This window comes from Poromitra crassiceps (assembly GCF_964638095.1).
Source record: "Poromitra crassiceps genome assembly, chromosome: 14".
In the NCBI taxonomy this organism is placed as follows: domain Eukaryota; kingdom Metazoa; phylum Chordata; class Actinopteri; order Beryciformes; family Melamphaidae; genus Poromitra; species Poromitra crassiceps.
This window is the reverse complement of record NC_139633.1, coordinates 32,638,409-32,664,053: the sequence shown is the minus strand read 5'-3', so window position 1 is coordinate 32,664,053 and position 25,645 is coordinate 32,638,409. Positions and strand designations below refer to the sequence as shown.

The 25,645-nt window shown below is 43.6% G+C and overlaps 1 protein-coding gene across 1 annotated transcript in view; it reads left to right on the top strand.

Annotated features, from left to right (window-relative positions):
• The window catches only part of LOC310789401 (NLR family CARD domain-containing protein 3-like), an 86,499-nt gene that overhangs the window by 11,983 nt on the left and 48,871 nt on the right, over window positions 1–25,645 (top strand). Inside the window, exons 2-3 of the mRNA XM_083651044.1 lie at window positions 18,705–18,791; window positions 21,557–21,836. Coding sequence (XP_083507170.1) covers window positions 21,569–21,836 — 268 coding nt within the window. The 5' untranslated portion in view covers window positions 18,705–18,791; window positions 21,557–21,568. The remainder of the gene's footprint in view (window positions 1–18,704; window positions 18,792–21,556; window positions 21,837–25,645) is intronic.

Below are 25,645 nucleotides of genomic sequence, written 5' to 3'. Positions count from 1 at the left end.
AAAGAGCCGTTCAATAGATTTGGATCGTTCGCGAACGTCACATCACTAATGAGGACCACTTTTATGAGTTTTGAAGCTTTTACGTGCTGCTAAAAGGGCGGCTAGCTAGCAAACGGCTAAATGAGACTACACTGTTGAGTCGACGGGGATATTATACGTCAATAACGTCATCACTTCAAAGGATGAACACGGAAATGATCTTTCCCTCACCTGGTTCAGCCCGGGTTATCAGTGCACAGCAGCGCACACATCAACAACAGTAACAGGTTGATTTTGGCTGTGGTGACGTGACGTGGAAGCCTACGCGACACTGTGTCAGTGTGTGTAGTTCTTGAATATGCATGAGCTTTTTACTTCTAGGGCTCGCATTTACGCTTCAAAATTCATGAAAGTGGTCCTCATGTGTGAAGATTATCCCACAGACCTTATTTGAAGCATTGCACCAAAAACCCTTTCAAAAATCCCATAGGCAGAAACAGTGAAGAACCCGGAAGTCCGGGACTTCCGCGTTCCGACTACAAAAATACGTCATCCCTACGGTACTCTATTTGTATTGAGCGAGTTATACCCGTAGCCGATTCTGCTCTGCCCCTCACCCTGTCTGTGGTGTCATGTTACGTTCAACTACCCTAGATTGCCCCTCTCACGGTTTGTTGTGAGTCACGACCAATGAAGCACTGTCAGTGTTGCTAGATTCAACTAAACTCTGAAGACAGCACATTGAGTAGGCTAAGCATGCCATTTGTTTTTGTTGTGTTCAGACGATTTCAGTTGAAATCTAAAATGTTTTTGCACTAATGAATTAAACTTTCATACCAGGTTTGTTCTAGTCAAAAGAATAGCCGATGTAATGTTGCTGTTTGCACTGCTAAAATAAATTTGAATAAGTGAGCCTACATGCCAATGTGAAGTTGTAGGCTACCTACTGGTAGACCTATATCACCTATATTGCGTTAAACGAGTGCAAACGCTAATTAGCGCTTTTGGGAAGATAGAGGCCTTACGGCCACATTCCACTGAGTCCGTGTTCGGTCCGTCTGCGCTGCGGTACGGGTTCGGAGCCGATACGTTTCCACTCTAATCATTGTGTCAACTCCCACCTACTCCGCTGCGTTGCGTGTCTACTCCGTCCCAGCTCTGACGATCCGGAGCTCTCCGAAAAAGATACGCAAGGCTTCTATTTCTCACGGATGTCGGAGCAAAGCTGCAGCAAGTTGGGCGGAGCCAGGCATGGAGTCAACAGGGCAGAAGTGCTTACAGCATTCAATATCAAGCCAGAGGACAAACATGTATGAGGAAAAGTTAATAATTGAAGTGGAAAACCACAAAAGAATATATGACACGACACATCCTTTTTACAAGGACAACACCAAGCAAGTCCACCCCTCCTCTGCTTCTCCAGTTGGGAACAATGATCTTCTGCCTGTTTGTTGTTGTATTTATCCCACATACAAATTGTCTCGCGCGATTTCACCGCGAGAACTTGTCAGTCTCGTCACTCTAGCTGTCTGGCGGAGCGGAGCCGTGACGTGCTCTGCACGCAGCCGGTTAGTGTTGGCGGAGTACAGAGCACATAGCAAAACCGGAGCACAGCCGCAACGCAACGCAGATGCAACCAGTGAAATGCCGGTGTTAGGGTATCAGGGGGACACAGAGGTCATGTTCCGGCCTTGTTTTCGGTCTTGTGATTTGAGAGATCTTGGGTCCTATCTTCCCAAAAGCGCTAATTTAGCGTTTGCGCTCGTTTAACGCCATGCACAAAAGCAAATTGGGGGCGGACACAGGCGCATGCCTGTGATAATTGTACTGGGCATTGGCTGCCACATGCCAAAGCAGGCGTTTCAGCGCTAAAATGTGAGATAGATGGCATTATCCTATCGTCAGCAGCGCACAATTACTTTGCGCTAAGAGCTTTGAAAAGGACCTCGCTGCGCTGGGAGCGCACGCGTAATCTCCGTGCAGTGCAAAGTAGAATTCCTTTTGGAGATGTCATTACGCACAGCCTAGACATCAAATTATGCTGCTAGAATTGGGTATTGCCATATAATTCAGTGAGGCAATCAACTATAACTCAGTGAGAAACTTTTATCACATCGCAAAGAGGGAACTGAATTGAGAAAACTTGTTGGACAATGGACATAGGCTATTTACCTTCACCACAGACGATCTGTCAATAAGCTCTCTCTGTCCTCGCACGAGTGAGTACACTATTATGCATGGAGAGAATTACAGCATATTGCATGCCTCGCTCAAACAGCTATTGCGAGACGGGAATCTGATTGGTTTTGATTGACGTAATGCCCAGCCTTGCCTGGCCACGCCTGTGAATAATTCTGGTAGTTAAGACCGCTCAAATCCCATTTGCGCAGGCATTTGGGGGCGCAGATGATTTTGGCACGGCTCTAATTTGCATCTGCAACAGGTGCCGTGAACGTTTCCGCATGCCCACCGAGAATTGCATCCCCAACATGTTTCGGGGCTGTTTTAACTTAGAAATCAGGGAGGTCATGTCTACCAGACAATTATATAACTTTTAAACAGTTATATTTCTGTATAAATCATTACAATATGCTCCCGTGAGGTGGGGATGCTGCCGGCGCTGGGGTGCAAAACTCGGCATAACACCTGGCGGACGGCGCAAGGCGGACTGCTATCTTCCCTGCCTTAAGGCATGCGCAAACAGGTGCGCAAACGCTATTAGGGGATAGCGCCTGTCGGAAGATAGGGCCCCTGATGTCTTATTTTGTGCTAATAAATGACACACACGATGTGTAGTCAAAGAGAGAAGTTATTCATCTAATCATTCCTGCTTCATCAAAATTCAATTTATGATAAATTCCTGCATTTAGATGGTTTAGTGATGTGAGATAACAGAAGAATGTACCTGTAGGAGAACCAAACAAGTTCTGTTTATGCCTACAAAATGTTACTTTGTATTTTGAGTTCTCCCCTGGAAGTGATTTTGGTATAGATGGGACATTGTATTTAAACAAGCAGTATTCTACTGAGTGACCTGTATTCAGAATATACCTATTGGGAGAAATTTAGTTTGTCATTTTAAACCCACAGCACAGTAAGGATGACATGTTCTTCATAGATCTAGCGTTTTAATTTTGCTCTTAGGTGCTTTCTCAAAGTACACCAAATTCATGCATTTTACATGAAAAAATCTCACGGGGGACATGCCCCCGCACCCCCCATAGGGGGTCTGTGGTCCCTCCACCACAACAACTCAAAATCCTGTGGGAAACACTGTAATTAGTATGATTAGTTAGTGATTAGTTAAAGTCAGTTCTGAGTATAGTACTGTAGTTAATCATTAGTTAATGGTCAGTTTGTGAGTATAGTAATAATTAAGTATTGATTAACTAGTAGTTAATCAATTGACGGAATTTCATCAAATTTGCCTCAAACATCGCCTTAGACTCAAGGATGATCTGATTAGAGTTTGGTGGTCAAAGGTCAAAGGTCAAGGTGAGCTCTCAAACGCCATTTTCAAGCTTGTTAACGCGATATCTCAGGAATGCCTTGACGCAATTTAATCTAACTTGTCTCAAACATCGACTTCGACTCAAGGATGAACTGATTACATTTTGGTGGTCAAAGGTCAAGGTCACTGTGACCTCTCACACACCCAATTTGCAAGCTCTGTAACGCAACATCACAGGAGCGCCTTGACGGAATTTCTTCCAATTTGCCTCAAATGGCGATTTGGACTCAAGAATTAACTAATGGCGGAGGCATAAATCCGCGTTGCGGTCGTTCTAGTTTAGAGTAATGTATAATGTATAACTTTTTTGAGTAAAGCCCCCCACACTGTCCATTAGTTACTCTTTGTCTGTACCCTAATGTAAAGTGGTGCATCATTTAAAGTGAAACATCATACAGAGTAGTTCATGAGTACTGAATCATTACTTATACCCAACAAATACATTCAAGAGTTGTTTCAGGTGAGAATCCACAGCCCAAAGTTATTAGTCAGGTTCTCAACTGAGCTAACAAGACTGTGGAATCAGATCAGTCGGTAGAGATGATGCTATCAGAGGCTGAGAGAGAGAGAGAGAGAGAGAGAGAGAGACACACACACACACACACACATAGAGAGAGACAGAGAAAGAGGGAGAGAGAGAGAGAGAGAGAGACACACACACACACACACACACACACACACACACACACACACACACACACACTGGGGAACCTAAAACCTGAAACAGGTAGAACAGGTAAGCTGGGCAGGTAGACACTGGAAGGGAAATGCCAGTTAGGGAGTGTCTGAGGTGCATTCTGCTCCTGAACCTCAGCCAATATCGCTAAAGAATGTTGTAAACAAGGAAGCACACACACACACACACACACACACACACACACACACACACACACACACACACACACACACACACACACACACACAGGGCCGGCGCCAGGATGAAATGACTGAGGGAGCGGTTATAACTGGGGAGGGGGGTGATTTCTTTTTTTCTGATTTTTTTTTTTTATATATATTTTTATATCGTAAAACGTAGGTTATATACCCGCTATGCCTATTTCTGGACTTTTTAACCATAATAACCTCTGAAAAGCGCAATAACAACACAAGAAAGACTACTATTCAAAATCAAATAAAACATTTATTTCACAGCAGCAGATTAAGGCATTAATAGTAGGGATGCACCGATCGATCGGCACGTGACCAGAAATGGCCGATTTTCACGTGATCGGCCTCGATCGGTGATCTGCGCCGGTCACTCTAAATAGCCGATTCTGTGAGCCGATTTTCACGTGACGTGCGCGCACCCGAAAGCAGCGAGACCGAGACGGATGAGTTGCAGCCAAAACAAAAGCTGCCACTACACACATGCCACAGAATGTCTTCGTCGGTGTGGAGCCACGGAGGAGCCGGGTAGGTTGGAGTCCACTCCAGTCCAGTCTGAGCGGCTCGCTTCACCTCACCCCTCTTCCCCGACCAGCTGCAGTCCACATCACCGCTGCCTGCTGCTGCTGCTATCTGTCAGTCACGTTGTAACGTGGATACAGCCAGGAGAGGACTTTTGTTTCGTATTGCGAATAGAACGACGAACATAATAAATAAAAAAAAAAAAAAAAAATCTTTTGGAAAAGTAAATGCATGATAGCTGTGGGATATACTGGAATTAATTGTTTTATATTCATTGTATTTACAGAAAAAAGAAAAGCTCTGTCCAGTAACCTGGAACACTTTTATTTTGAGATGTTTTGAGTGAGATCGTCCTACCTCATGAAAATGATAAGAAATGTGACATGAATGTTAATTTTCTATTAAAGCAAAGTAAAAAAAAACGTCAAAAAATAACCCGCCAATTATTGTTCTTAGAAAGAAAATCGGAATCGGCAAAAATCGGTATCGGCAAGTCAGACTATTCAAAAATCGGAAATCGGAATCGGCCAACAAAATCGCAATCGGTGCATCTCTAATTAATAGAGCTGAGCTTTGCATAACGTGAAATGCGGGACCTGTCTGGAGCACTCTGAACATATATGTCTATATGAAAAGTCATAGAATAAACAATTGCTGCAAAAATCGACAAAAAAATAAACAAAATAATAGCCAGTCAGTGCCACGTTCATTAAATTAAAGAAATAAAGTGATCAGATGCGTTGTCTCCATCTTTCTGCTCATGGCATGCTGTGTGCTTGGGTGCAGCTGATTTCTCTCTCTCTCTGTGTGTGTGTGTGTGTGTGTGTGTGTGTGTGTGTGTGTGTGTGTGTGTGTGTGTGTGTGTGTGTTTTAATCATGTCATGATCACTACAGCATGCAGTGAGGTTCAAATGTAATAAATAGCTACATCTCTGACACCTTGTTGTGACAACCAAAGCACAGCAAATAGCACTTCCCTGCCAATTCTGAAACAACAGAGCTATGTTTATAGGTAGCCTACATCAACTTAAACTGATCAAATTTGATGAAGACTGCAGAAACAGCAGCCGAAACATGTCAGGTACAAACATTGCCTAACTGGCCTTTATAGATGAACTATTCTATCAAAAAAACAAAAAACAAAAAACAAAACAAAAAAATAAGTGAGGGGGCAGAAAATTGAACTGAATTGAACCCCTATCGCCCCCTCGTGGCGCCGGGCCCGGGCAGTGGCACACACGCACGCACACACGCGCGCACACACACACACACACACATGCACACGCACACGCACACGCACACGCACACACACACACACACACACACAGGCGTTTTTTTTCCCTTTTGCAGTTTGAAGACAGATTTAGAGGAATATCTCATTTTAAATTAGCATTAGGATTAGACTGTTGTGATGTCATTATTCAGTTTTAACTCATTCATGGCCAAAGACGTCTTTGACGTGTTATCAGGAATAGCCCAGAGGGCCAATGACGTGTTTGACGTGTTTTTGTTTTTATTAGTGCAGCGCGTAGTTCAAAGACTTCCCCAGCCTGTGACATGTTATCAGGTCCCTAGGCGCAAAGACAAGCCGACAACACGCAAACAAACACATACCGCAGCTGTTGTTTTGAAATGAGCAGGAGGAAAAACAGAAAACAGAGAAACGCGCTTCCTTGTGAAGTTGTGCAGAGAGGAGAAACGCCATTGAAACGCCCCTCGGCGCGCTGCACGAGCTGGTCGGCTTGCTGCAGGGCAGCGGACATCGATCAGTTGTTCGCGGTAGTCAAACCCATGACCAACATGATCGATCCTGGTCCCTGGACCCCGTTCCTGTGTGCCACCCCGAAAGAGACGAGACGGAGTCACAACTTTGTGAGCAGGAGGAGAACAGCAGCCTCGCCACAGAAATGGCTTTCACACAGAGCCAAGCAGCACGGCCACTTTCCTGTCGAGGGCGAGGAAGACTGGACTCCAATGCGACAGGACCCGGATGATCTCGCGGTAAGGAGTGTGTGTGTGTGTGTGTGTGTGTGTGTGTGTGTGTCTGTGTGTCTGTCTGTCTGTCTGTCTGTCTGTCTGTGTGTCTGTCTGCACACTCACTCACACTGAGTAAACTGTATTGTTGAATGTAGAAAAAGCACTTCATGTATATATATATATATATATATATATATATATATATATATATATTTTGTCATTTGTGTCATAACGAATAATATTTACATGTCTGATGTCAATACAGTTCAAAATAAAAGAATTGAGAGCGAGTTCTGCCTGAGATTGTGTCTTTTACAAAAATGGCCTTTTCTGCTGTTTCTCTTCTCAGAGAGACATTTTTGGTGAAAACAGGGTGTATATAAATGGCTATAAGTAGAGTACAGAACATGCTAAAAGATCACTTTTTTTTCCTGGTGAACCCAGAGACGTACATCTTCATTTTGAGGTATTGCAAATCACTTTGGTGCTAATAGATAATTTACTGTGGGTCTTGAAAGATGACCAACAATTATGAAAATCTTTGGCCTGTGCTAAATATTGGCAGTCCTAAACTGGCCATGAATGAGTTAGGGCCTGAGTCCACCTAGCGTCTTTTTCCGAAATTAAACGCTGGGAGTGCGCTGGGGAACGCTGATCTCGGCGCACAATATAACAAGGAAGCAGTCTGAAACTAACGTTAGCTCAGTGCAGTAGTAGCTTGATAGCTGACAGCTAACATTAGCAAACAACACACATACAGTGATTTAGCTCAACACTCAGCAGAAATATTAAGTGTCTAGCCAATCTGCTCCCACAATTGAGCCTTTCTGCTTCTGTTGCGATAGTTTTTTCATATGATTAGTTGCCAGAAAAGGAGCACCCAACACCAGCGTCTTTCTGAAAAGTTAAAATAATTTCAGCTGGAAGCGCTGGGAGTCGGGCGCACAAAAACACCAGAGCGCTCTGAAAATATACGCTGGACGCAGCGCACTTTCTCTAGACGTCCGTGTGAGCTCGCATACGCTCTCCCCCCATTGGAAACAATTGAAAATAGACGCCGGAGCTGATGAAAAGACGCTAGGTGGACACAGGCCCTTAACCATCAATAATTGTTCCTTTTCTCATTATTTCATTTCTCAGAGTAAATACTGTATATTTATTTGGAGATTTTTGTCAATTATTTGTGCTGTTATGGTTATTATTAGCCTAGTTACTCACTTCTACACAAGCTTAGATTGTGTTACTTATGGATGGCATGGAATTGTAGTGAAAATAGATTATCCCCCCTTTTTGCTGGGGACCCCACTTTGAAAACCACTGGCTTAGGCTACAACTGTTGCGAGAAGGTTTCAGGATTTATCTCTATGCATTAGGCTGTGATTACTATTTATATAAATCTATTTATTCACATAGCTTCATGATATATTATGGTATACAGCCTACCTGTGACATCAATGTTTTGATTAATCTGTCTAAATGTAGCCTATTACTGCATGACTGATCCTATGATGCCATTGTAATCACACTCAGGTGTGCTTTCACAGGACAGGTGTTGTCCATTCAATCAGCCCACCTGTCTTTATAATGGCTGTCTTGCACTGTGTTTGTATGAGACTTGACAAAGGCTACGGCCGAAACTGTCAAATAACGTTAAATTACACTTTCTTACATCTGGAACCAGAGTGTGCCTTCCCCTACACTATCAACATACTCGTTTAGTTACATTCCAATAGAGAGCCGCAGGGATGACGTATTTTTGTAGGCAGAATGCGGAAGTCCCGAACTTCCTGGTTCTTCACTGTTTCTGTCTATGGGATTTTTGAATGGGTTTTTGCCGCGATGCTTCAAATACGGTCTCTGGTCAACGCAAGATTAATCAAACGCGAACCAGAGTTCCGTCGGATAATCTTCACACATGAGGACCACTTTCATGAGTTTTGTAGCGTAAATGCGAGCCCTAGAAGTAAAATGCTCGAGCTAAGCTAATCCAGAACTACACACTGTCGCATAGGCTTCCACGTCACGTCAGCACTCAACCTGGACTGTTGTTGGATGTGTGCACTGATTACCCCGGGCTGAACGGGGCTGAACCAGGTGAGGGAAAGAGAATTTCCGTGTTCGTCCTTTGAGTGGTGACGTTATTGACGTATATATCCCCATCGACTCAAAAGTGTAGTCTCATTTAGCCGTTTGCTAGCTAGCCGTCCTTTTAACGGCACATAAAAGCTTCAAAACTCGTAAAAGTGGTCCTCGTGTGTGAAGATGATATTACTAAACACTGGTTCGCGTTTGATTAAGCCAGCGTTGCTCAGAGAGATTATTAGAAGCATCGCGCCAAAAACCCATTCATAACTCCCATAGGCGAAAACTGTGAAGAACCAGGGCTGTTAGCATCGATGATTTCCGGACTCGTTACTGCGGCTCTCTATTCATCAAGCGTTATTTACCCGACATGCTAGGTTGACATGCTTGGTGCCAATCGATTCCTTATTTTTTCTACTTTCATATGGTATAAAGATCACCACTCACGCTTTAAAAACGAGCTCGCTGTCAGCCATGGATTTACGGGCCAAATTCAGTTAAAAAATGTGGGAGTTTAAGGTTGCAGTTTTTATTAGGAAAAGTTACAGGCTATGCAGCATGAAACATAAATACTAGGGGTGGGGGAAAAAATCGATTCACCTAAGTATCGCGATTTTTAATGTCACGATTTTTTGGATCGATCTTTTATTCCAGAATCGATAATCGCAAATTAAATTTTTTTTTTTTTTTTTTTTTTTTTTTTGGTGCTTGCAGTCAGGCCACTCACTGAACAGCAGGCCAGGCGCCGCCTACTGGTTTACTAGTGGTTTTATTACTTTATTAGTTAGTCTGAAGTAATAATTACACTTCAGGGTTAAAGTGGGTGCATCTCATTGTAAAATTGGACTTCAAACGGCCCAAATCTGGCTTCAAACGGCCCAAATTTCACGCGCGTTGGCCCATATCGGCCTGGCCTGCTTGGTATCTAATGCCCGGCCTGAATTATGATCCCAGTCCGCCCCTGTTTTTAACTATATCGCCCAGCCCTACTCATGATATATAATATACAGTCTCTAGTGTATGATTCAACTTTTCCCATGTTCTAATCTAGTGTAAAAAAGCAAACAAACTGAAAAAATAAAAGAAAAAAATAAACAAAAATCGCAATAAATCGTAATATCGAATCGCAATAATCGTAGAATCGCAATACTTAAGAATCGCAATATAAATCGAATCGGCACCCAAGAATCGTGATAGTATCGAATCGGGAGATAAGTGAATCGCCACAGCCCTAATAAATACGAAAAAAATAGCGCTGCTTGGTGGACCATTTGCATGCCGAATTTACTAGAAGACCCGGATAACTTGAAATGAATTGACTTACTTGCACATCCATGCCGTCTGTAGTGTACCGCATGCAGCCGAGACGTTGCAAATATCCCAGTTTTCTCGGTCTCCACTCCGTACCGCGGCCCGCCCGCTCGAAACTCGTGTTGGCTCGTAATGCAATGCAACGACTGTCTGGCTTGTGAACTAACTTACTGCTTGATAAAAAGTAAATAAAAATAAGGGGGTTATATACCGTAAATTCCGGACTATAAGCCGCGGCTTTTTTCCCGTTTTTTTGCCTTTTTTGGCCCCTGCGGCTTATATAACGGTGCGGCTTATCTATGGATTTTTTCAAAAAAAAAAAAAAAAAAAAAAAAAATCTTTTTTAGCACTCTTTTCTAACTATAAATCCACTTCTGTTTTAATTTCCTCTCTTGCCCTCTTTTAACAACATAACATAACATAACATAACATAACATAACACAGGTGGTGTTGTGTTATGTTGTTTTGTTGAAATGTTAATAAATGGGAGCTTCCTCAAACAGCCATCTCTTTCCCGACAATCCCCTCTGTGCATGAACCCTTACATATGGTAATTAAACATTAAAACACACAAAAAAAAAATACCATTAAAACACCGGTGCGGCTTATATATGTAAAAAACAGTCAACTTTGCAGGTGCGGCTTATACACCGGTACGCCTTATAGTCCGGAATTTACGGTAATATGCTGCTACTGTCGTCAGTGTCGTGTAAATCTATATATTCCTGTCAGCTCATCACAGCAAAGTGGAATTTTGATGTCATCACTTCCTCCTAGTGAACTGGATTCAGCGTTGAGAGACTCATTCAACATTGGACAATACAATGTCAATCTTACCGATCTATGCAATCAACAACCAATTAGGTTGAATAAATTAATTGATTGGTATTGATTGGTAAGGGCGGTTTAGGCTTAAGCTAAATATGATTGGTTGAAAAACACATCATTTCACTGTTCCCTGTGAATTGCAAGTGTTTTTCAACCAATGATATATTTGCATGAGATAAATTACCAAGAAATAAATGCCCTCAGGGGTAATGTTTTTGTACCGTACCCAGGGGCGCTGCCAGGGATTTTGGGCCCCATGACAGGACATAGTATGGGGCCCACTGATGGCGGCGTCCGAAGGGCGCCGGCCGAAAAATTTGGGCTGTTTGAAGCTGATTTAGAGGATAATATCGCATTTTAAATTATATTAGGATAACACTGTAGTGTTGTCATTATTCAGTCTTAACCATCAATATTTGCTCCTTTTCTCACTCTCATCCCTGTTGAATCATCATACTCTCTCTCTGCTCTGAATACACCAGAGGGAACAAAGAAACACTATCAACTAATGACTAGAAAGAATATTGATACACATGTGGAGTCCAACAGGAGAGTGTTTAGCATGAGACTGTTGTGATATCATTATTCAGTCTTAATATCATTATGTTCTCCTTTTCTCATTGGCTGTCATTTGTGGGCTGCTTTTCCTTTCATATAATGAAAGGCCCGCGGGCGCCCCCTGTGTGGCCCGCGATGGAATTGCAAAAAAAAAAAAAAAAAAAAAAAAAAAATGTAGGGCCCCTTCAGCTTCAAGGGCCCCTAGAATCGTCCTAGGTTTCCCCCCCACTACGGCGCCCCTGACCGTACCCCTCGGGGGCCGGGCCAGACTGCATGGAGTCTGCATGCAGTCCAGTCTGCATGGAGCTCTCATTTCCATCAGTGCCCTACAGGTGTCACTGTTGTTGAAGCATTTTAAGAATATAATGAATGAAAAAAGGAGCGTCCGCACATCAGAAAAAACACATTTGATTGATATTTTATAAAAAAAAAAGATTATTATATAAAATCCCCAATCTCTTCTACAAAATAGAGGAGGTCCATCCTCCTCTCCCTCAATAGAAACACCTCCACTGACACACACACACACACACACACACACACACACACACACACACACACACACACACACACACACACACACACACACACACACACACACACACACACGTCAAATTCAAACAAGACAGCAAGCCTAAATAGCCCAGCCTATACAGGGGGGGGGGGGGGGGGGTACCAAATTACATTATACACAGTTTCATAATATTTGTATGATTGAATTTGTGCTCATCCAAAGATAGTGTGAACGGCTTCAAATAGTTCAGTTCTTTGTTTATCATGAAGATTGTTTTTGTTTTTACCACTGGTCATCTGACTAGTATTTTAATGAGAATCAGTCAGTCATGGAACGGAAAGGATGCTTTGCACTTTCGGGGGCACTGGATGACTTTCACTCTCATTTCCCGAAGGGGTGGTGTGTTTCCATACGCCTGACCCCACCCGCTTGGGACGCTGCCTTCATTTCAACGAGCACACACTGACTCACACACACACACCACTGCTGTGGGAGGAGACGTTTGGGGAACGGCGTTGCAGACAGGGCCCAGGACTCACCGCTAGGGATGCATCGATTATAAATTTTGATGTACGATTATAGTCTGAGAAAAAACCACGATTATCACGGTTTCACGATTATTGTTATGGACGTATAAAAATCACATGAGCATTCTCTAAATAGAGGTTTTATTGTATTTCCCCCACAATCTTAATTGCTGCCTTCCGGAATACTAATGCACGATATGGATTTTTACAGCCGATAGTATAGGCCTACGCTAACCGATAAATATTCTCCTGGCCAATAACCGATACGATAAACATACTATGTTACTTTTTTCACATTTTTGTATTTAAAAAAATAAGTTCTTAACCTGTATTTTATGCACACCTGGGATTAAAAAAAGAAGAAAGGGCAGATGTAGTGAGCAAAAATGGATGATTTAATATTCCATGGCTCTGACCTAATCAAATCTAACTGACATCACTATTGTGAACATAAAACAAACAACATTTCTGATATAATATGATTGTATTAGTAAATGTTAGTGTATCACTCAATAGTCAATACAAAAAATATTTTATTATTATTTTATAGAAGCGAAAGCCTATAGCTGCTTAGTCTGCAGAAAAAAACACAAAAGGCATAGTAACTTATATTGGCATGTTACTGGCAACTAAATGTGCCGTCTGAATGTTGCATTGGGGTCAGTTCTATTGAAGTGATGATGGGGCAGGCATGGAAAGCCTCACTATAAGCCATCATGTGTCGTTTCACTTTTTACTGGAAAATGCTCCTCTAGATTAAAGAAAGGACACTCTGTGGTGTTGACTGGTGTTTGTTATGTAAATGTGCGCATTTGTTTTCCTTGTCTCAGTCAGATCAGGACTGCCAAGCAGCTAGCTATGTTAGCTTCACGTTATTAGGCCTACATGTAACGTTAGCGGGTTGCTTTTGGAGTTGACACAAACCCTTGATGTTTGTTTTCGTGTAAAGCATGAGGTTCTCTATGGTTTAGGCCAGCGCTGGGAGCATGAAGTGCTTTAAATGCGGGGATGTTTGGTCACAATGAGCTTGAGGAACTATGTACGCTAGGCTATGGCCAGCTAGCTAACATTAGCCACAACAGCTAACGTTAACGTCAATGACTGTATGTTAACGCTAAACAAATCCGCTGCCTCCTCTCCACGTTTGGTTTAACGTAACACCAGCTCAGACTTTCCCCTCATCTCAGAAACCTTGTGGGACATGTATTGCAACATTTATTTTGGTGCTGGCGTCCATGGCTAGGCTACAGACTGGCTACTACTGGGAGACATGGCAGCTGCCTGTGTTTGGTGCCTCCGCTAAATAGTCCGTGCGGAAACGAAGCGAGAGAGACAGGTTCCTCTCCTTCCAGCGCCGTCTGCGCCGCATGGGAGTTTAAACTGACGGACTGTTGTGAAACAAAACACTCGGTGTAGCGGAGCCTCTGCGGTTATATAACCGTGACGTTTTAAATCGCGGTTAATAGTCAAACCGGTTAACCCCTGCATCCCTACTCACCGCTCTCCAGTTTTGTGTTTAGCGTCCAGCACCGCCGACCAAAAGCCATTGTTTAAGCTTGTGTTATGCTCACCGTTATGCTCGCCAGGCGCGGGGGAGGAGCGAGGGCCGCGAGCGTCAAATGACGTCAATGTGTGGCTCCTTCTCTCAAAAATGGACGCTTTCGAGCCACTGAGCCCTGAACACTGAGCTGTGTTTTCACGACATTTCTTGACCCATGTGGTAGGCTAAACTTTGATTTGCAACTGTTAGTTTTTAGTAATTTCACCAAGTAAATGTGTTAAAATCAGCACAGAGTAGGCTCAGGGCTGAGAACTGAAACGGCTATTCAGTAAAAACAAGTTTGGTGATTCATTCATGTGCTGATGTGCGGTCGTTTGAGAGTGAAAGCACACTCAGTAGGTACTGCACATAACAGCGTTTCGTTGTGACTTTTCATGGGCTGTTCTCCCTATTACCATTGTACAATGTAACATGCTGATCACTTACATTGAGTATAAATGCATCCCGGGGGGGGGGGGGGGGGGGGGAGGGGCGGAACGTGTCCCGCCAGCTGGGCGAGTTAAGTTTTAACCCTCATTTCATTCATGTTAAATGTTGCGTGCGTCATTCCCTCCCTGCTGTATGTCGTGCGTAAAAGGAGAGGAAGGAAAGCCGGAGGTTTTTTACTGTGGGCGGCCAACTTACCTGTGGGTACTGTTAGCAGTGTTGGGCAGTTACTTTCAAAATGTAATATACTACATATTACTAGTTACTTTGATTTAAAAGTAATAAGTTACTTTACAATATTACTTACTGTGTAGAGTAACTCGTTAGTGGTTATACAACTTTTGCATTACTTTTACCAAAACAACAGAATGAACCATCCCGAAAAATAATTTCAACCGCCTTGAAGTCAGTGTAAACAATCCAAAATTCTAAATGCTATTCTTTTCCTTTAATATTGCCATCTATTGTGGTTATTTGCATAAACACACAGTTTTATTAGGAAATCATTGTATCTTTTTTAAATATGTGCTTTGATTTAATAAAATGTAACATCACTCCATCCGTGGCTGTACCCCATCGAGCCACACCCCAGGGATGCCTGCCCCCGCAGTTGCCACACGCCGCACGTGGTCTGGGGCTGAATTTGCCCTTGTTGAATGTTGGAATCGTTGCATCGCTAATTTCAATCTTGTCATATTCGTCTACTAACTAGAGCAGTGGTCCTCAACCTTTTGGCTCGTGAAGCTTTAAAAACTCTTGATGCCTACTGTGGTGACCCCTGTTGCCTCATGTAACAGAAAGAGTAGAGAAATAAGGATATATGCCTAACTTTTTCAGCTTGTTTCAATGAAAGTTGAGCTGTTTAGTATTTTTGCTTACTTTTAGAAATAAAATAAGTTTGGATACGAGTTATTGAATATTGGTCTGTCATGCAAACTGCGTTTACATGGACTTGAGTATCCCGGTTACTGTCGGGGTTTTGGAGTATCCCGTTTTTGTGTTTGCGCATGTAAACATCATATCCCGGTTTCAGAAACCTGGATAAGCCCTTATCCCGGTTTTGAGAAAGCCGGTTATGCTAGGTGGAGTACTCCGAAAGAACCCCGGATACTGCTGCATGTATACACCTTATCCTGCTTTCTGACCGCAGCAGACTACCTGCGCAGGCGCGAGTTCAGTTCATCTCCAAAAGGCAGCAGACTTGCAGGCATTTCTTTTCTCCATTTCATGACCAAACAACGCGAAACACACCGTGAACACCCTCCAACGCGAGGGGAATCTGTGAGTGAGAGACGAGTGCCTGGTGCAGGGCAGTGGTGACAGACAGCCTGGTAGAGAAGCGAGGAGCGAGGTGGAGAGGGCTCCATGCTGCTGACTCGCCGAGCGGTGTGAAGTGAACACCGCTACCGTACACAACACAGCTCGCGCAAAATGACCCATTTCACTATCAGAATTTGGTCCAGTAACATTAGAAAGTATAGAAGTGCCGCACGATTAGCCTACTTCCTCATCAGACCGCCGTCAGACTCCAGGCATTTTCCTCTCTACCCTCGCTGCTGTAGGTCCCGCACATAATCGTTTTACCTGGAAATACTCACGCGCAAATGTCAGTGCAATTCGACTTAAAAGTCTCACTTCTGGAGCGATGAGGAAATGGAGTTTTGCCAAGTTTTGTCTTTCGGTGATGAAATAATTAAATGCTTGGCAGCTTAGATAGGAGAAAGCATCGAAATGCTGCCCTATTCAAGTCTGTAGTATACAGACTACAGGACGAAGGTGTTGTGACTCAAATGAAAGCAAAAGCCGCGCGCTGCGCGCAAACGGGGACACTCCACCATGAAGACGGAATCCAAGGGAATCCCACGTCTTTGCCCAAAAAAGGTGAATGACGTCACGTCACACGCACCCAATATAAGCAAAATAATAATAATAATAATAATAATAATAATAATGACCCCGGTTTGTATTGTAAAGATCACAGGCGCCTGCGCAAATAGCATGCAGTGATCAGTAACCGGGATACTAGTACTGATCATGTATACAGGGATATGAGTAACCTGCTTTCTCTCTCTTCCATGTAAACGCCATATCCCAAATATGATCAAAACCAGGATAAGCCTCATAACCGGGATACTCAAGTCCATGTAAACGCAGTCATAGACAAACTATGATAAGGTATTTCCCAACATTTGATAAAACAAATTGCCCTGGAAGTGATCCAAAATGCCTCCCTTCCGGGAGAGGAGTCTGGCCGGGCAGCTCTCCATTGTGGAATTGCGATGGGCGGCGCTTAGTGGCAAATTGGAAAATTGTTTCCAACAATCCAACTTGCCATTTTCAACGTGTAGCCGTTAGCTTGCTAGCTAGTTAGCGTTGTTGTTTTCACTGAGGCAGCAGGGCACTGTTTACAGCGACACACAGGGAGGAGGGAGTGGAAGGCGCTCTGATTGACATGGTCGGAGCCAATGACAGAGCTTGTAATAAGCGGGGAGCAGACATCCGGCAGCGACTGAAAAAGTCGCTCCAATGGGAGAGCAGAGTAGAGCAGGGGAGGGCTTATCCCAGTAACCTGTTTCCGTGCAGCCAGACCCCTCTCAAGGAAGGGAGGGAAGGCTGGCCAGTGAGACCTTGTGCCTAACCATACAACATTCACTGCCAACCTCGTCTGCCAACCACGTCAACCCCGACCTTGTTGAAAAGTAAGGAGAGAGTTACCCAGGGCATGAAAAAAAGTTCCTGAGCAAATGTTCTGCTGTTTGAGGACTTGGCTGTGAGAATGTGTTGTGCTGGAGCAGCCAGAGAGTTCTACTGTCTGAGGACTTGACTGTGAGAATGTGTTGTGCTGGAGCAGCCAGAGAGTTCTACTGTTTGAGGACTTGACTGTGAGAATGTGTTGTGCTGGAGCAGCCAGAGAGTTCTACTGTTTGAGGACTTGACTGTGAGAATGTGTTGTGCTGGAGCAGCCAGAGAGTTCTACTGTTTGAGGACTTGACTGTGAGAATGTGTTGTGCTGGAGCAGCCAGAGAGTTCTTCTGTTTGAGGACTTGACTGTGAGAATGTGTTGTGCTGGAGCAGCCAGAGAGTTCTACTGTTTGAGAACTTGACTGTGAGAATGTGTTGTGTTGGAGCAGCCAGAGAGTTCTACTGTTTGAGGACTTGGCTGTGAGAATGTGTTGTGCTGGAGCAGCCAGAGAGTTCTACTGTTTGAGGACTTGACTGTGAGAATGTGTTGTGCTGGAGCAGCCAGAGAGTTCTACTGTTTGAGGACTTGGCTGTGAGAATGTGTTGTGCTGGAGCAGCCAGAGAGTTCTACTGTTTGAGGACTTGACTGTGAGAATGTGTTGTGTTGGAGCAGCCAGAGAGTTCTACTGTTTGAGGACTTGACTGTGAGAATGTGTTGTGTTGGAGCAGCCAGAGAGTTCTACTGTTTGAGGACTTGACTGTGAGAATGTGTTGTGCTGGAGCAGCCAGAGAGTTCTACTGTTTGAGGACTTGACTGTGGGAATGTGTTGTGTTGGAGCAGTCAGAGAGTTCTACTGTTTGAGGACTTGACTGTGAGAATGTGTTGTGTTGGAGCAGCCAGAGAGTTCTACTGTTTGAGGACTTGACTGTGAGAATGTGTTGTGCTGGAGCAGCCAGATAGTTCTACTGTTTGAGGACTTTGGTGTGAGAATGTGTTGTGCTGGAGCAGCCAGAGAGTTCTACTGTTTGAGGACTTGGCTGTGAGAATGTGTTGTGCTGGAGCAGCCAGAGAGTTCTACTGTTTGAGGACTTCTGAGGCAGCCACACCCTGTTTGCTTTTGCTGCTTTCTCCATTTACCAATTTACCAAGTAAAGAAAGGAAAAAGATATTTAACAGTTAACATAAATAAATGAAGTGAAAACTGGGAAGCACCCTCTGTTCTGACCATGCTGAGGAAACATACATGTAGTATTGAGTGTTTGTAACAAAGTGGTCCTGTAGATATGGCATCAAAACACTAATTGCATTATTAACAAGTCCTGTGTATTTTTTTCCACTAGGCTTTCACACTGAAAATGAGCAGCGCTGACTACGGCTCCCTAGATTGTCCAATATTGGTGGCTGACCATTCCTGAACACCTTCAGAGGTATGTGAGCTAAAATTAAAATGTTTCAACAGAGTGAAAACATTTTTAGTCTTATTCACACCAGTAGAATGTACGGTGTGCTTTCTCCTATATAGGCTAGGGAATCTGTGAGAAAAATTGGTGGAAGGGTGTAGCATGGGCCAATGAAGAACCCATTACATTTTGGAGCGGATCCGATCCGGGTCGGGTCAATGAAGGGGGCGGGGCTAGGGAAAAAAGTGTCCGTTGCTAGGGATAGGAACTAGGAAGGTCGTAGAGAGTCTGGATTCGAGAGGTGGGTAGGGGGCATGGACAGGTGTATCGGGGGGAAGTGTATGTGGGAGGTTGGAGGGGGTGTGGTCAGGAAAGGGGCGGGGCTAGGGAAAAGCCCTACCAAACATACTGTAACATAACCAACAAAACAAACATCAAAAATTTAAGTGTGGCTAATATGTTCTAATGTTACAGTTAGGGATGCAGCGGTATACCGTTTGAAGGTATACCGCGGTTTGAAAACGTCACGGTATCAAAACCACTAAAATTTGCCGTCATACCTTCCCCACGGTATCAGCTGTTTCCCCAAAACAAAGTGCCCAGGTCGCTTGCAGAGTGCAGCTTACGCGGCCCCTCCCCCTGGCTGTATGCCTACCTAGACTAGAGCACAGTAGAGAGGAGCCGCAAGGACCTCCCTGAACTTACCCCCATCTAAAAAGACGACGTCGGCTGTATGGGAATATTCCGGCTATTGTAAAAACACAAATGGTCCGCAATACCGCGATACCGTGAAACCGTGGTATTTTTGTCAAAGGTTATCATACCGTCAAAAACTCATATCGTTGCATCCCTAGTTACAGTTAGTGGAAAAGGGTGAGTTTTCATGCACATCTTATTCCCTCAGACAGCCATCGCAAACCATAACTTCATGTCATTCATGAGTCTCGCATTGGAGGCAATTGTCAGTGATTTCAACAAGGCACAGCGCAAGTTGTAGCTCAAACATGCAGACGAGTGGACAGCTAAGTGTTCTCCATATCCCGAGGGTTATGGATAAGTTGACCGCCATTTATCGTCTGTTACCAATGACAGTCATTGTCTGTTACCATTCAAAGTGGCTAGCTTAATAAGCACTTACTAGTTAGCTAATAGCTTACTAATAGGTTTAGCTTAATAATAGCTTACTAGCTAATTCCTATAGCACTTACTACTACTTATTAGCAACTAAGCTTAACTCTGGAGATGATGCACCACTTGTGCTCTTCTCCCTACTTATACTCCCACCACTTATAAAGCCTCAGCCAGGCGGTAATGCAACATAAAGGATGCCAACTTTTCCATAAAACACCACAGAAGAAGGATTTATTACATCACTGATGACATCACAATTGCTCGAGTGACATCACTGATGACATCACAATTGCTCAAGTGACATCACTGATGACATCACTGATACATAACAATCGTGGCACACACCGCCGCCCGCCCACTTATGTTTCCTGTTAGGACCACCGTAAGGCATGAATCAGTCTGCCGGAAAGCTATGAATGTATGAGAGGGAGGGGCCCCCGCGTACCACTAGTGGTACCTGTACCACAGGTTGAGAAGAGAACCACTGTCTATTTATGTAGAAAAAGTTAGCCCCCGCTGTAAATATTTAAGCCCCCCTTAGCCCCCCCAGGCACAATTGGCTGGAGCCGCTACTGCTTTCAGGAAAGACCAACAGAAGAGGAGAGGGGATCGGGTTTTACAGAATGTAGGGAAACACTGGATGGATAAATTCAGAAGGAGGCGATGCAACATAAAGGATGCCAACTGCCATAAAACACCACAGAGGAAGAAGACCTTCAGGAATAATTTGCCCAAGAACTTCATGCTGCAGATGCCATCTATCACCAAAAATGCAGTGTGAACTTCCGTACCAAAAGCAAATACCTCAGACCTTTGATGAAGAACATGGTTGTCCAAAAAAAAAGAGCAGACAGCTATTAAGAACAGAATGATGATGAGCAAATTACACTTGGAGACCTGTGAAAATTGAACAATACCTTGAAGTGGTGATCAAATAATCATTACAGAAATCAATGGCGAACCAGAAGTGGTTAAATTGAAGCAGAAGGCCTCAAATATTTTGAGTGCATTTTTGCATGCATCTAAGAAGGACAATAATGATGTTGAAGAAAAAGTGTGTCTTGTGAAAACTGCTGCCAGACTGGTAAAGACCGACATAAAATATATCAAGATTCCCAGAGATGCATATCCCTCATGTGAAAATAATCTGCCAAAGGAAACATGGAAACCCTTCAGCTTCTCCTCAAATAACTGTTTGCTGGCAAGAACTGTGAGTTAAACATAGCTGCAATAGGACAGGCCATGCGGGCAGCAAGGGCAAGGGTTCTCATCACGCCATTACAGATAGGACTTACAAATGCATCACCAATTTGGATCTAGATTTTTGGTGGAAACACTTGGTAACCTTGGATTCTGTTCCTCATATCAGGAGGTGAAAGAGTTGAGTCAAGTGCAACTGTTTCTCAATTATATTTTATAATTGTTTCCTGTGTGACAGGATAAGTGATTTGTGTAAGTTTAACAATGTCTGTCAACGTCTAGTCTTATGCAAATCTGTCACGTTTATCATGTCCTTGATCAGGTCACGTGACCTGAGTCTTCAGTTTTGAGTTGTCATGAGCCAAAAAAGCCACCAGGACACCCCATGAGCTGAGATGCATTTTTAATCATCACAGTGAAGAAATGACATAATTGAGTTGAAAATAACCTCTGATTTGCAGGAAGCAACAAAGATGGCATCTAACAAGCTGCTGATGCCGCTGCTAAAAGAATTAGAGGATTTGGACGATGAAGAGTTCAAGAAGTTCAATTGGTTCCTGAAGCTGGTTCCTGACATCCTGGAAGGCTTCCCAGTCATCCCAAAGAGCCGACTGTGTAATGCAGACAGGCTGGACACAGTGGATCTGATGGTCCAGACCTACCATGAAAACTCTCTGGAGGTGACCAAGAGAGTTTTGAGGGAGATGAAGAAGAATGATCTAGTGCAGAGTTTGCCAGAAGGTAAGTCATAGGAAGAGAAAAGTGCGGACAGGTGACAAACCTCGACCCTTTGGTCATATGCGTAAATTAAGTATTCTATATTATAGGAACAATAGCATGAACTGTTAGCCTATCTTGCTTGCAGATAGATGTGTGAGGAGGGAGTCCCCTAACAGATAGATGCGTGAGGAGGGAGTCCCCTAACAGCAGATAGATGTGTGAGGAGGGAGTCCCCTAACAGATAGATGTGTGAGGAGGGAGTCCCCTAACAGATAGATGTGTGAGGAGGGAGTCCCCTAACAGATAGATGCGTGAGGAGGGAGTCCCCTAACAGCAGATAGATGTGTGAGGAGGGAGTCCCCTAACAGATAGATGTGTGAGGAGGGAGTCCCCTAACAGATAGATGTGTGAGGAGGGAGTCCCCTAACAGATAGATGCGTGAGGAGGGAGTCCCCTAACAGCAGATAGATGTGTGAGGAGGGAGTCCCCTAACAGCAGATAGATGTGTGAGGAGGGAGTCCCCTAACAGATAGATGTGTGAGGAGGGAGTCCCCTAACAGATAGATGTGTGAGGAGGGAGTCCCCTAACAGATAGATGCGTGAGGAGGGAGTCCCCTAACAGCAGATAGATGTGTGAGGAGGGAGTCCCCTAACAGCAGATAGATGTGTGAGGAGGGAGTCCCCTAACAGATAGATGCGTGAGGAGGGAGTCCCCTAACAGCAGATAGATGTGTGAGGAGGGAGTCCCCTAACAGATAGATGTGTGAGGAGGGAGTCCCCTAACAGATAGATGCGTGAGGAGGGAGTCCCCTAACAGCAGATAGATGTGTGAGGAGGGAGTCCCCTAACAGCAGATAGATGTGTGAGGAGGGAGTCCCCTAACAGATAGATGTGTGAGGAGGGAGTCCCCTAACAGCAGATAGATGTGTGAGGAGGGAGTCCCCTAACAGCAGATAGATGTGTGAGGAGGGAGTCCCCTAACAGCAGATAGATGTGTGAGGAGGGAGTCCCCTAACAGCAGATAGATGTGTGAGGAGGGAGTCCCCTAACAACAGATAGATGTGTGAGGAGGGAGTCCCCTAACAGCAGATAGATGTGTGAGGAGGGAGTCCCCTAACAGATAGATGTGTGAGGAGGGAGTCCCCTAACAGCAGATAGATGTGTGAGGAGGGAGTCCCCTAACAGATAGATGTGTGAGGAGGGAGTCCCCTAACAGCAGATAGATGTGTGAGGAGGGAGTCCCCTAACAGCAGATAGATGTGTGAGGAGGGAGTCCCCTAACAGCAGATAGATGTGTGAGGAGGGAGTCCCCTAACAGCAGATAGATGTGTGAGGAGGGAGTCCCCTAACAGCAGATAGATGTGTGAGGAGGGAGTCCCCTAACAGCAGATAGATGTGTGAGGAGGGAGTCCCCTAACAGCAGATAGATGTGTGAGGAGGGAGTCCCCTAACAGCAGATAGATGTGTGAGGAGGGAGTCCCCTAACAGATAGATGTGTGAGGAGGGAGTCCCCTAACAGCAGATAGATGTGTGAGGAGGGAGTCCCCTAACAGATAGATGTGTGAGGAGGGAGTCCCCTAACAGATAGATGTGTGAGGAGGGAGTCCCCTAACAGTAAACTTCATGACAGCAGGTCAATGGTTCAGGTTTAATTCAACTGAACATGTACATGGGTCTGCACAGAGGAACACAGTTTGTGTCACTTAAGGCTGTTACACACCAAGAGCGACGCAAATAAACATTAGGACAATTCAGAATCATTCGCAGGTGGAAACAAGACGCAATTTTGTGGTTAAATAGGTTCTAAACAAACCATCGCGACAGGAACAAATATAGTCAACATCAAGCAGTGATGTCTTGTGAGAAGAGGAGAGAGCATGCAGAGTTCCACTGTTTGGTACAGGAGCTGAAACCATGGCCGCTTTCACACCTACTTCAGGACGTCTGTGGGGAAGTTTGACCCCAGAGAGACGACTGCCCCAGAGCAGAGGCTAGGGGCCCTATTTTCCCACTGGCCTTAGGCGCTAAACTGGCGTTAAACGCAAAAAAAAACACGCTTTGCGCCTGCCTCGGGAAGATAGCATCATGTTTTTAGGGCCCAAAATACATAATAATACATTTTGACAAGAAATAGCAACCAAATCAGCCTAAGTAGGCTAAGTGGTAGATATAAATAATATTTATGTTAACACAACATGCAATTCTAGAACATTTCAATATTGGACAAAATGAAACGTAAAAATCAAAACACAACCCTATGTGAAACATACATGTAATCCAGGTCGTATATATATCTGTCGCAAATACAATGTGATATAGACGAGTGACAACTGTAACACGGTTGTACTGTGATGTCCGCTCCAACAAGACTTAGTTTACTTGACACATACTTTTTCAATAAAAACACATTCATGCCATGACTTTACATAATGTAGGCTATATTTATGTTGCATCATTTAGCCTGTGCAGTGATGTGCAGGAGCAGCAGGTAGCCTACAAGTTATAAATCTAAGCCTGTCCTGAATGAGCCGAGTGCTTGTTCACTATTCACTAACTATAAAGTTATGTGTATACAACATAAAGATCATGGAATTGGATGCTATCAGGAATGTCACCGATAGTTAATCTTCTATATAGGCTAGGGAGACCGCATCAGCCCTGCTGAACAGATCTGTATTTGCCTGGCTGTAGGTTGAATCGCTTTATTCAGGCTGATCTGTGATGAGATATCCAAATTGGCATGAAGAGTAGGGCTGCACGATATGAGGAAAAGCTGCGATGTGCGATAACACTGTTCAATATTGCGATGACGATATGACCTGCGATAAATAAATAAAATGCTATAAACAAAAATATTAATGGGTAGGGGTGCTCCGATCCGGCTAAGCCACGATCTGATCCGATTCCGATTCCTGGGGTCACGATCGGATTCCAGAATCGATTCTCAATTCCAACGATTCTCTATTCCAGAATCTAGAATCGATTCTCAATTATGTAGTTTTATATTGCAATAACACACAAAGGTAAATCTAAGACAAAAAATGACAAATGTATTAATGCTGAACTTCAAATTCAACTTACAGTGAGGTATTACTGTACAGTGAGGGCCTAAATTCATTTTGCAATATGAGTGTGTTAATTTAAGCATACGTATCAGTAAGTGGCACGGGATTCTCAAAGCCTGTGTTGAGGGTCATACGAACAAAAATGCACTCTTGAAGCAACAAAAAAAATCCAAAACCAACAAGTTAATTATTTACATTTTTACTTCAATGTAGAACAGTCATTTCTTACACATGAGATTACTTTTAGCCTTTTAGTCATAACGATTATTGAAAGATATTCCATATTCCAGACTGAAATGTTATAACAGAAGTGGAGTATTGGCCAGAATGACATGAACATTTGGACACTTATTCAGCCGGTATCTTGCATGTTGCGTTCAGGTGCACTGTAAAAAAATATATATATATATATATATATATATATATATATTATTATTTTTTTTTATTTTTTTTGCGATAACACGTGACCTTTGCGATGTGTTCATCGCGCATTTTCATATCGCGATGACGATGAAAATACGATTAATCGTGCAGCCCTAATGAAGAGTAGGGCTGGGTTCAAAAAATCGATTCCCCCAATTTTTAATCGATTTTCATTTTAATCCTCGATTATCGATTCATATGTCCAGAGATCGAATTTTTATTTATTTATTTTTTATTTTATTTTTTAAATAAACAGGCTAAAATATTATGCTGTGTGTGGTAGTTGAAACATAGTTTCAAGTTGACGTTTAATTATGTTTGTAGTTGAAACAAAAACATAAA